The following is a 13,289-nucleotide window of genomic DNA, read 5'->3' on the forward strand; positions in this document are numbered from 1 at the left end:
GAAGACGCTGAGTGCACGCCTGGAGCATGCAACACTTCGTAGTCGCCATTTTCATTGTCCCTTATTTTTTTATTGTGTAAATTAATCAAACGTAGTGTTTAACAAAACATGGTGTATGGGCACCACGCATCTAAACAAGAAACAGTGAAACTTTTGAATAAGTAATCTATTTAATGAATTATCTTTGTTTACACAGGAAAACCTTAATGAGTCCCAATAATTGTTTTGGGAGAGTCCTGCCAAGTGGTTGGATTTGGTGGCGATGTTGCTGCTGCCGTGTGTGACCCCCATTGAAGTAATTTGAAGGTAACTTTTCATTCATTGGGATGTTTGGTCAACACCAAGCCCTCGTTGCATTTCTGTTTTAGCTATGGGAGGAAGCAGAGAACCCAGAGGAAACCCACGCCATGCCAATATTTAAGGTGGTGGTGGTGGTGGTCGCCCCCTGCTCAGCTCTCCGCAAGTCCAACCTCACATCGTTGTCGTGGGCAGCAGGCAACAACCCAAGTAGGGCGATTGCTTGACAGGGTGAAGTATGATTGGGGTACCCCCTGGCCACACAGTAGCCACGGAAGGCCATTCATTAACCCTGAAATGGGTCGGCGAACGAACCTCTGCTGAAGACAACGCCTTCAATGACAGTGGATTATGTGGAAAAGAGGATATTTGGATCGCAATTGCTCGTGGATGTGGACAAGGCTGCGACAAGGTGGAGATCTTGAGTTGCCTCGGACTTAGTTCCGATCATCAAGATCGTATGGTCACGGTTGGTGCACCAGTTTCCACCGCGTTATAAAAAGAAATCACGCGCAGGCTTCTATCCTGGAGAATTACGTCGTTACAACCTTCCAAATCCCCTGCGGCGATGGACTAGTGGTGACAGGCACAGGACTGGTGGAATCCAGCAGTATCTAGGCACTGATCGGCATATAGGCGGCGGTCATGAGATGGTCGTCTAGCACCTGGACGGAGCAGCCCTCTTTAGGATCTCCTATTGCTCACCCCTCGCGGAAAGGGGGGTCGAACAGCAGCCCTGAACGTAGGCCGTCTCACCCACTCCTGGCTGGAGAATTAATTCTGCACCAGTATTTTGACATTCAGTGTCTCATCAGCAGATTCAGGTTTTCTTGAACCGATGCTGGTAGAACTGCCGCATGTTTATAAACAAGGCCCCCCTCCCGTTTAAATATAGGTCCTAGATCGATGCAAGGTTATCAATATATAACACATTGGGATCCTAGGTTGGAATGCACATTATACATTTGAATTATTATTTATTAATACTAATCGTATCACTGTGGAGAATACAGGCAACACAATCGAGCAACACATGTGAAAATGATCTTTGTTTATGTAATTCTCAGGTAGACCTCTTTTTTCAAATTCATCCAAACAAGTTTTTTGCCCTTTTTGCCTCCACTCTATTCTCAGCCTCGTGGGGTTGAGTGGATGAGATTGATTAATGTCACTGTGAAACATCACACGAAGCAATGTCCATCGTATCAGTGACATATATCATTATTTGATGCATGGTTATTCCATTTGGATATATTTAGCGTCTCGAAGATAAGAGATATCTGCATGAAGTCCAATGTCACCCATCCATTGGGCTTGAACATCTGAATGCATCTCTAGGGATATTTTATTCAGTCAATGCATAAATTTCACATCACGATTATTTCAAAGCCCTATTTACGGTTATTGTCTGTTGGGAAAATCTTAACCTTAAACTGTTTCTTTTATCAGGTAAGGCCCACTGAGCCATATAGCTATTTTTCAGAAGCGATCTGGCCACAAATGATAGCTCAACGGAGTGGCATATCACATGTAAATGTATAGCAGCCAACTACTCTAAACGCATGTTGATTCTAAATGTGTAGGGAAAAGCCAGAGGACCCGGAGAAAAATCCACGTTACCACGGAGAGAGAGACACGCAAAGTCCAAACATACAGTCGTCAGGGTTAGGATCGAACCCATGACCTCCTGTATACCAGGCGAGGTAGTTAACATGTCACCATCATGGCACGCATATTTGCTGTGACTTTACCGAAAGAACCAAAGAGTATAGATCCCTGCAGTCACGAAAACTTAAAATCTAGATTGCTGTAAACTATTTAGAGATGAAATGTCATTGTACAGCAAATTGTTGGCTATGTTACTTCTCAAATTAAAATACGTTACGAAAAAGTCTGTTGACTGACATGCTCCACAGCGCTGCCAGTTTGCGCATGGTGGGACTGATCGTTCAGCTCCCACGTCTGGAAGGCTGTATGTTTTTGTAATTGGTGAACTGTCCATCTGAATCTCCTTCTGGAATGAGGGCAGCACGTCAAGCCAACAGACTGCTCCAAAAAAATATGCCAAGGCAGAAGCGCCTCAGGAGTTACTTCAATAAAGTTTGCTAAACTGACATGCGAGGGTTCTTCTTTATGCCCTGCAAAGTGGGTTTAACGCACGTCAATCACACCATCGACATCAGTAACGTATCTCCCCCAGAGCTGGATTAAGCAGCATGAAGGAAAAAATAATCCGCCAGTGGATGATTTTTTTTGTGTGTCGGCGATATGTGGCACTGTGATCGAGAGTCCGGCTTGCAAATGGGATGTTGTGTTTAAATGTAGAGTCATAAACGACTTGGTGCATCATCCCTTTGGGGTTGATAAAAAAAACATTTGACTGAGGTTGCTTTGTACAGGGTGCTCGAGATGTCTTGTGAACTCATTTATTTATCTAAAACGTAGTATTTCTAAAGTAATGTTTATTTAAAAAAAAATGAATATGCAAATGACTGTTTTTAGGGGTCAATGAATGGGGGGGGGGGGTCACAAGACATCTGGACCGCCCTGTAGAGAGACTGATCCTTTAATAGAAATGTGGAATTTTCATGACTTATCATGACATGTTTAGGGCTGCCAATGGCGATTAGAAATGGCTCGTCTTGATATGAGTGAGAAGGCTTTGTAATTCATATTTTTTACCAGGTTGAGACCACAGACGCACGACGGTTGATAACCGTATTTAATTGTTGGTAGACTCGAGCCTTGTTTTATTTTTGATGGACTACACGAAACACTTTGGAAGAGTGGACAGTCAACATTTGTGCTAAGAGTTTGTGTGCTGGAGGTAGGATTAATGGGGTGTAAATATTAAGGTTAAAGAGCTGCACATGAACTAAGTAACTTTGAACAAAACTAAACACTTTCCAAACTTTTAAACAAACGTGCACGGTGCATAGAGGCAGTGATGAATTTTACGTAGGTAAGCAAACGTGAACGTTCGTAAAAAATAACATGCAAGGAGAGCGTTGTTAGTTTAATCAGGAGTTGTGGTTGGGTTGATGCTGGCACGTTGGCACGTTGGCATGGTGGAGAAGGGCAAGCTACTGAGACAGACACTGGAGTGTCAGAGCAGAGCTTGGAGGTCACGTGTTCATTGCTAAACAGATGCAGGATCTGGCAGATTGAAGAAATGGCAAGATGTGGTGGCGTCGGTGGATTTGGCTGTGACGACCTCTTCAAATAATGACGTTCCAAGTACTAATTTTCACTTAGGTAGAGTTTCAGGTGAAAAAAATTCGGACGTCAATAAAATTGCATATTATATTTTAGGTTATGTCTCCCAAAACAGCTGACGATGAGCCTCAGCGCATTAACGATGGATGACGCAGTGTCTTATTCAGGCTCTGGTAGTAGCATATGGAGAAAGCCACCGCTATCATATCCGAGCCAAAACAGCATGTTTCGTCATCAGAATCAAATATATATTTCAAACCCTCACGAGTGTCTGATTCGGCATTTTGGTATTTTCTGCAATTAGACTTTGAGCCATAAAAAAATGTATTGGCTCTTAACTTAAAGCTTTCGTAACTTCAGGAATTCATATTCTTGGGTCTTTCGGTAAAGTTACGTTGATAGTATCTATATACGTGACTTTACCAAAAGACCCAAGAATATGTATTGGCTCTGTTAAAAGCTTCAAATATGAACCTGCGGAGTATTTTAATTGGTTGCAATACACACAACGTGTTCTCTTCATGCATAATTGCAAGAACCGTGACTATATTTGTTCATTATTTCAAGAACTGCGAGTGCATTTCTGTAATCGTACTTGTGTGAGAGCATGTGCGTGGCAACAGCGTAATGCGTCAAGGCAGACAGTTTGACTGCATGGTACTGCAAAAGTAAAAGGGTCACCCGATCGCGAATGTGATGAATTGCCATCAGTTCAGCACATAGCCAAGCAATGCCCATTACGCGCTCACACAGGAGGTACGGATGCCAGACATCAAGCTGCGCTTAATAATATAATTAAGCATCTCAATGCACAGTTATATCTTGCCACTTTTGTTTTTGTCAGATGCCTATGACATGTATTAGAGACTGTGACAGTTTCTAACTCAAAAGCAAAACCTAGCGACTTTCAGGCCAGGGGATACACTCATATCATCATCTCACCAGGGTTGATACAAATGTGCATTGTATTGGCACACTGTGGGGAAGTTAAGTGGGTAACAGAGATTGTCCAATTAAGCGGAGCCCCACCATGAGCACAGCAGAAAAACCTCCAATCCGCATTGAGACTGGGAGGCACTCTTTGTCGATGAGCTTTTCATATTATCCATTGAAATCCTGCGATTGGCAATGGCTTAATTATGACAGATGACATCAGCACTAAATGGGACATGATGCAATGCTCAGACTTAGATTATGACGATCATGAAAAACAAAGAAGGCCATGTTTTATATGTTTTGAAAGCCAAAGGTGTACATGGCTGCACAAATGACCTCGGATAATAAACCAGTGTTATATCGAGATCAAGGCTGGGGGATAAACGGGAAAAAAAAGTGCAGATGGACGCTCACACGGCAAAAACTCCCAGATTGTGTCGGCAATTTCAGAAATGTGTGGAGGTACATTTGAAGCCTTCAGAAATCTTACGACAGAGGTAAAATGAGATCTAGAAACACCAAGGGAAGGATTTGAAATACCAGTGTTTGAGAGAGCAGCAATGCTTTTACGTACGACAATGACAAAGCAATACAAGTGCATGTTCAAACTGGATGACAGCAATTATTCATGTTTATACTCTGTCTTTCATCTAAAGATCACAAAGCACTGTTCACGTGAAATATTTCAACACTCCATACAAAACAAGATCAATCAAAACAACAACAAAAACACGCCTCGTGCGTGGTCAGTGAACTTAAAGAATGCTCAGGATAGCTGCTCGGGATGAGCATGAAACGTTGCAGGCTCTAGGCCTTCTGCTCGATGACCAGGGAGACGTAGAGCCTCATGGATGGCTATCAAGGGTTACCCAGACATTGAGGCATTTGGCAGAAAGAAGAAAAACGTCACTGGAGTTATGGACTTTTAAAATCTAGATCGATAACTAATATCTTTAGAACTGATTTTGTGTTTAGTTTGTTGTCCTTATCCTGCACGTCAGATTAACATGGTTGGCTATGTATGATACGAAAGAAGTTCAAAACACAGTATGTACGTACAAGATTCAGAGGCATCAACGGCATCGATCACAATGACATTGTGTCCTTCGTCTTTGTATGAAATCCAGTGGTAGAAATGTAAAAACGTTCCGGTCCCAGAATGAGACCTATTCCTCCTGCAGCAGCCCACGTTCACTGCCGCATCCCATACGTGGAAACATTGCAGAATAGGAAGAGGAACAGTTCCGAAAAGTGCCGGATTGTGTGTTTGATGTTCTGAGATTGTATTTATTTAAATCATTGTGCAGTCGTTCATCTACACTAAACAAACAAGAAGTAGGCATTGCAGCTCCTCGAAAAACGTGAAAGAAAATAAATACCTCTACAATCTATGGGAGATAAGTAGTCGAGTAAAGTTTAAATCAATACCGCGTGACCTGTTTACTATTTACATAGAATAATGTATAACTCCAGCCTGCTAGGGAAGATTGCTGTAATGCCTGTGTCTGTCACGTGGACTTGAGAGAGGCTGTTCGTATGAGTATTGCTGCTGCTTCCACAGCGGCGCGCGCACCAAAGGAGATAGTGGCCGCATCCCATTTCCGCACTGATTGACTCGCATTCCCTGCATACATGGCCTCGAGAGATGGCAGCTGAGAACCATTTGAGTCGTACAGATGTCCTTATTTCTACACCTCTCACACCTCTGGCTACCGTATGGAGTTTTAACGAACAACATCAACTTCACGCAAGTATTAAAGCGTGGGTCATTACGCACTGATTAAAAACAAAGACCGCTGCTTGACATCGTACGCTGCATGGGCAAGCGTTGCTAATGAGCACCTACTAAATTCATCAAAAGGCCATCTAGCTGCTGACGTACACAAATCGAGTCAGGCGCTCGTTAACAGCCGAGCAGACCTAGGGCAGACCCAGGATAGATGTGGAAAGCACTCGAGGCCTACTCCTGACCGTTCTGCTGGAAACCGTTGCGCCAGCAGCTGGCGTGAGCATGCGACGAATAGGGCTGCACATTTTTTCACCGTTGTTACATTTTACCCTCGGAGCTCCATGACGGCCTGACGGCTGCGCGATGTCCTTGGCTTCACTTACGTGAACGTAGCGTGAACAAGCGTGCACAATGTAGCGCCGTAAAAAGTGGCCATGCGAAGACGCTGGCGTGCGTGCCTGCATGCGCGTGCATGTGTGCATGGGGGTAGCAGCTGTTGCGTCAAATACAGAACCTTACCCAAGGCCACTCTAGCAGCAGAGGCATCGTAATTGATCCAAAAGGAGACCCAGGAGAGGATTGTGATGAGTGTTGACGGCATATAAGTTTGCAGGATGAAATACCCAATGTTCCTTTTTAGCCGGAAGCTGAGAGAAAGCCGGGGATAGGAACCTGGAGAAGAAGAGAGACTTACATTACCATTACATTATTTAGCCTTCGGAGAGATACAATATTTCACACTGTTGAAAACATTTAAATTAATCAAAACCATGCAATCTTTACTTATCACGTTGTAATATAAATCCAAATATAAATTTTCTCAGTTATATTCATAATCAAGTCTAATAACCTCACTTACAATGTTCATTGTTTCATATGCATTCATTTCAATTGACAATGTTACCAACTTATTACATCAAATGTTTTGATATGTCCTTGTAATATATACATGTGCACGTTTTAAGATAAAATTACAAATACTGTTTCAGCCTTCCTGCTGCACGAGCACATCTTCAAGCTGCAACATTGAGTTACAATATGATACAATATTATGCAAGTGCTTGAGAAAACCATTAACTGAGCCTCAAAACTCAGCTTAAGGAGGGCTATACTTGTGAAGTTTGCCCATCATCTTATCGAGTAGTTTTGTAACTGGATGTAACGTGAGCATTTCGATGAAAGCTACGCATTTAAATTGGACCTTCTGTATTTCCATTTGAACAGTTTTGGCCTGATAATGAGCTCTGTCACCTGTGTTCTGCATCCTATGATGTGTTTCTGATTCTCTCTGTCCTTGTTTTGTTCCTGATGCTTCTTTTTTTCATCGCTCGTTTACCGACATGTAGCCTTTTTGCAATGGCTGGCTTGTCAGCCAGCGACTACGTTTGTACACATATCCTGTAATGTTGTCAAATACCAATATGATTTTCATCAAGCAATTGTGACCCTATCTTGTATGTTCCTTAAAATCCACTTTTTGTCCGAGATATTTTGTATTCATCATGTTTATGTTGCCAAGCAGTATTGAGCCTGGAGGATGTTTGGATCGGCAATCACCTTGCACAAACAAGTTGTCATTGGAGGGCTGCAGAACGATAAGGTCTGGGCAGTCGAGGGCAGTGCGGTTAAAACTCCATTGTTGTACTATACTCAATGTTCCCATATCTATCCTCCCTGCCTTCTCCAACAAATACTACCCAACAAGCTGACATGTGGTAAAATATATCCTGCAAACCGCACGGTGTAGTGAGGCCCTCATTCAGCAGTGGATCTCCAAAAAGCCCACGCAAGTGCGGTCGTATAGGCTTCAATGACATTCCTGTACAACGGTACAGGTCTATAAATAAAACAACACATCTTTGTCCGTGTAAAAATGGGAATGCAGAGTTAATGCAAATGATTTGCCACTACGTGTTAATTGCCATTGGAGCTATATAACATTGCCTTTAAAAAAACTGCAACTTTCAGACATGCAAATGTGAAAAAAGGAAAGTTACCATTTTTACCAAAATTGTTTTTCACCCCCGGGTTTCGCAGTCTAAGCATTGCGAATTTGTAGCAGCCAGGGCACATTTCAACTTTGAGATATTTTATGTCAGCCCCATGAGACCTGATGTGCTGATGTCAGGCTCAGTGATATTTCCACAGGCCTTTTGGGAACTGAAAATGTATCCCTATCCACTGGAGCCCCCCTCGGCTGTGAATGTATCCAGTCACTAGCACTCGCACTTAGAATGACTCCACATTAGGCAAAGCCAACGGAGCTTATTAAAATATTTTCTAAGTAACTCTACCTTATAAAAAAAAACTGTTAAGCAATTACTTTAATTTAAGCATCGTTGAGGCATGGACCAGAACATTGAGTAAATAAAAATATTTCGATTTAAAGCTTTCGTGACTGTAGGGATTCATCTTCTTGGTTCTTTCGGTAAAGTCACGTAGAAGGGAAGTAATAAAATAATACAAATAAAACATAATAAAATAATTCTCACGACGTTTCGGCCACAACGCAAGCAGCCGTCCTCAGGTGAAACCAGGTCTGTCGAGGCGACAGCGTCTGAATGAAACAGCACACGTGCTTGGAGCATATATTTAAGCTGGGTTGGAAGGGGGGGGGGGGGAAAGGGCGTCTTGACAAAATAATTTGCATATAAAGAGAAATTTAGCATATTTATGAGAAATGCAGGTATGTGATTAGTACTACTTATGTCCGTGCATTATGCAGGATTAGCAGCATCCAAGGGAGGGGATATGGGAAATGCAGGTATGTGAATTAGTGCTACTTTGCCCGTGCATTATGCAGGATTAGCAGCATCACAGAGAGGGGATAGGGGTAGCATTAATAAAGGGAAGAAGTGTTAATAGTATGTAGCTGCAGTAACTAAAACCACCACGTAAACAACTAAAGTATAAACTACATAGTATCATCATTATACTAAATATACTCTACAATAAGCTGAGTTACTAACAGTAAGTAATACATTACAATTCTATGCCGTAAAAAATATAATATGCTTCTATCTAAACTTTATTCTCTTACATCACACGAGTCTACACCGTACTATATACTGCCATAGTAACTCAGCTTATTGTAGAGTATATTTAGTATAATGATGATCCTATGTAGTTTATACTTTAGTTGTTTACGTGGTGGTTTTAGTTACTGCAGCTACATACTATTAACACTTCTTCCCTTTATTAATGCTACCCCTATCCCCTCCCTGTGATGCTGCTAATCCTGCATAATGCACGGGCAAAGTAGCACTAATTCACATACCTGCATTTCCCATATCCCCTCCCTTGGATGCTGCTAATCCTGCATAATTCACGGACATAAGTAGTACTAATCACATACCTGCATTTCCCATAAATATGCTAAATTCCTCTTGATATGCAAATTATTTTGTCAAGACGCCCTTTCCCCCCCCCTTCCAACCCAGCTTATATATGCTCCAAGCACGTGTGCTGTTTCATTCAGACGCTGTCGCCTCGACAGACCTGGTTTCACCTGAGGACGGATGCTTGTGTTGTGGCCGAAACGTCGTGAGAATTATTTTATTATGTTTTATCTTTATTATTTTATTACTTCCCTTCTACGTGACTTTACCGAAAGAACCAAGAAGATAAATAAAAATAGAAAAGAGAAACATAATCAAAGCCAATATCTATCACGATGCTCCCGTCATAATAGAGTAACACAAGTCATTGCGTCGACACCCACGAGCCACTTCCTGCTCCTCCCGCAATTGTGGGGTGGGGGCACACCGTAATGGTGATTCACCGCTAAGGGCAGTGACCTTGAGTGGCCCAAAGGGACATTTGGTGGAGCAGGGTCCACCCCAGATCCCCCTAGCGCTGACCTTGGGCACGCACCAGGAAGGCAATGAGAATCCTGTAGAGAAAACGTGTTTAGAGGTTACCTGTAAGAAATTTATAACATATGGGATTTCTATACTCACACACAGAAACACAGATCCTCTGTATAGCCTTCACAGACTCTTGGGGCGAGTGCTGTTAGAGAGCATCTATGAAGGCCAGCACAACACACTATGGGTTGAGAATCTGGCACGACACGCCCGTCCGCCTTTGTCACCCCAGTGGTGATGTTTCACACATCACACCAGGTACTCATTTGAGGCTGTGTCGACCTAGAGGAAGCCCAAGACCGGTTAAGATAATTATCACTGATGTTGGCCGTAAGCGGGAATTTAACTCGGGTAGCCAGGTTCGTAGCGCAACGTGCTAACTGCTACACTCATACACACTCAATAGAGAAACTGATCAAACATGCCCAGCAGAAGGGATACTCCTGAAAAGTGTAAAAATATAAGGAAGGCTTCCCTGAGTAAACAATGGAAGATCATTATTTATTGTTAGTTGAAGAACAATTCTTTAGCCAACATTGCAGGTCACCGAGTAATTGGCTCTGACGTTTAAAGGTCAAATGTTAAATTTATGCCATTGAGCAACCTCCAAAATATGTGAGTACACTTTAGGGTTGTAGCCCAAAGTAAATATGGGCAGAACTAGTGTCAGTCAACACTCACTTTCGATCATCCAAACAAGATTGTTAAACGTGATGGATCATGTTGGTTGCATAGTACAAATACAAACTAAAAACTCACTACCTTTCTGAGTCACACTGCCTTTATGTGAGAATAAATCTAAAGTACTTAGCTAAAAATAGAATAATAAGGGAACACTCACCAAAATTTCAGCCAATCATATATCCTTATATACCAGTGTTGATGACAAGGTGGTGTGAATCTAACTTCATTTCAGTTAGGATGAAGGCAAAGGAATGGCCCAGGATGGGTATTTCCAAACACCTCATCTTCATTCAAGATAACAGGCTGAAATAACGAAGCAGAAAACGGTGACCCATGGCTCGTTATGTTTTTTACCTCTTGACTAAGATGTGCCTCGTTTTTTACACTTTCAAGACAAGGGTGCTGGTTAGAGACGCAGGTGCTGGAGTGGGGAACTACTCACCTGTGGCAAACACCACGAGGGTGGAGACGAGACGGAACTCCATGATGGAGAACTGTGGCAGCTCAATCTCGCTCACTCCCGTCACCGCCGCGTCTCCTCCACGCCAGTAGAAGCCGATGTCGTCCATGGTGTAGCCATCTGCAGCGGTCGCCCACAAAACGCAGCCACAGATGTTGAAAAAGGCCTGTAGCTACAGCTGCTGTTTGCTTCCTAAGTGATGAAGGCCACAGGTCGGTTGCCACCTACATATTTTTTTTATCAAGTTCAAAGGCCCAAAAAATAAACCTAACACATTTACCGTACGTATATAACGAAATCAGAAGAGAACTCCTCAAAACGGAGATCAGTTAAGAACACTATGGGTTCATAACCGTACCACAGTTGGGCCAGCGATGGGAATCAGCAGATTCACGGGGAAGGAAAAGAAAGGGAAGAGAGGAAGGGAAAATAACGTAACCAATACATTCTTAGGAACAACGATTGCCAGGCTCTCACGTTAATGTGTCCACGTCCTAGATCCCGCCTCCCTCCCAGCCCCCATTACTCCGACCACTCACACAGGGTTCAGTAGACAGAGACCATGTCGCCTCATGCTGCGATTCCTTCCCTTGCAGTGTATAGCCCAGGTGTTCTAATCCTGAAGGCAAGGATAATTCTGCGCCACAAACCCCAAGCAAGGGCTTTCATGAGCTTTACAATTCGCCAGGATTGTCTTTCTTGTCACAAATTTAAAACATTTGAAGCAGAGCATGTTGATGTCGTGATACTCCCCCCTTTGGTGTCAAGCCCCACAGAATTGAGTCGACTGAGGTGCTTACCACGAATCCGGTTATAGTCTGATATGTCATGGTAACATTCCAAGATGTCTGAGAACGTCCAGAAGGCGCGTATGTACTGTGTGTTTGTAATATGCATTACGGGCACCTAGGGCGATCTGGGGAGGATTTTATACGATTTGGCTCTGTCATTGGACAGTGAGGTCCAATGCATGAACTTGAACTGAATGATTTTCAATGGGGGCCACCTGGGTACTGCCGCTGGGGCCCGTCATATCTGTGGCCATCTCTGGTGGGGAATGTCCTGTCCCAGCAACCTTTCCCACAACTTTATAGTTTTGGGTCTGACTCGGCTTCCGCCATTGTCAATTAGGTGATACGCCTCCACCAAATTAGTATTTTTTTGCTTTTTGTCCACAAGCCAATCCACAATGCGGTGAGAGCTATAGTCAAAGTAATTTTTGAAGCTTTAATGATGGCACCTCTTATCTGAAGATATCTATAGAGGTGTGCCTGCGGAACACCATAATGTGCCTGCATTTTCTGGAACGATTTCACCTTCCCTTCCTTGGTCAGAACGTCCCCCATCCTTTCAAAGCCAGTTGCTCTGCAACCAGGCCAGTTAATCCCTGTGCCCTCTGATTTTCAAATATGGGTTGCCCCAAAGAGGGCACTGTCTTTGCATTAAGGAGGGGAAGGAGATTTGCTTATCCCTGCATATCCCCAGGGTGCTGGAGACCGTCAATATCGGCCTGAGACCACGCAGCCTATCTTTAACAGGGCCGAAGGCAATCCCTGCAAGTGACCAGAGGCTCACATAGCACTCCTGCCCATCTCTTCCCTATCCATTTTATTTTATAGGTGAATCAAGTGCATTATGTTCTGCAGTGCAATTGCTTTGTGGTATTCCAAGAAATCGGGGAGGGCCATGCCCCCCTCACTCCTGGATAAGGTAAGGGGATTTCATAAATTCGGAATATTTTGTTGTTCCACATCTACGCATGAGGCAATATGCGAGTGGAGCGTTTGAAAGAAAGCCTTTGGGAATGTGGGTGGGTATTGGAGCTTCGGTAAGACCACCTTCTTCATTAAGCGCGTCCTATTAGAAAAAAAGAAAGGGCAATGTCTGAACATACGTACCTCCAGTGAGGTAGATATTTCCTGAAGAATGGAAGGGGACATTTTTTCTTCCGAAATAGGTGACGTACGAGATGAAGGGATAATTACCCCCAGGTATATTATTTGTGCTGGACGCCACCTAAAGGGCGGAAGTCCTTCCAGTGGTTTCGGGGATATGTGGGGAGGGGTGTTGTTGGGTCTTAAATGTGGAACGGCATTATAAT

General features: G+C 43.3%; 1 protein-coding gene across 1 annotated transcript in view; it reads right to left on the reverse strand.

Moving 5' to 3' along the window:
• Positions 1-13,289, reverse strand: part of LOC144723944 (gamma-aminobutyric acid receptor subunit beta-3-like) — a 274,548-nt gene that overhangs the window by 31,441 nt on the left and 229,818 nt on the right. Inside the window, exons 6-7 of the mRNA XM_078602729.1 lie at positions 11,171-11,308; positions 6,698-6,850 (exon numbers count right to left, since the gene is read on the reverse strand). Of these exons, the coding sequence (XP_078458855.1) occupies positions 6,698-6,850; positions 11,171-11,308 (291 nt within the window). The remainder of the gene's footprint in view (positions 1-6,697; positions 6,851-11,170; positions 11,309-13,289) is intronic.

The sequence above is a fragment of the Lampetra planeri genome, chromosome 19 (genome assembly GCF_965212315.1).
Source record: "Lampetra planeri chromosome 19, kcLamPlan1.2.h2, whole genome shotgun sequence".
In the NCBI taxonomy this organism is placed as follows: Eukaryota; Metazoa; Chordata; class Hyperoartia; order Petromyzontiformes; family Petromyzontidae; genus Lampetra; species Lampetra planeri.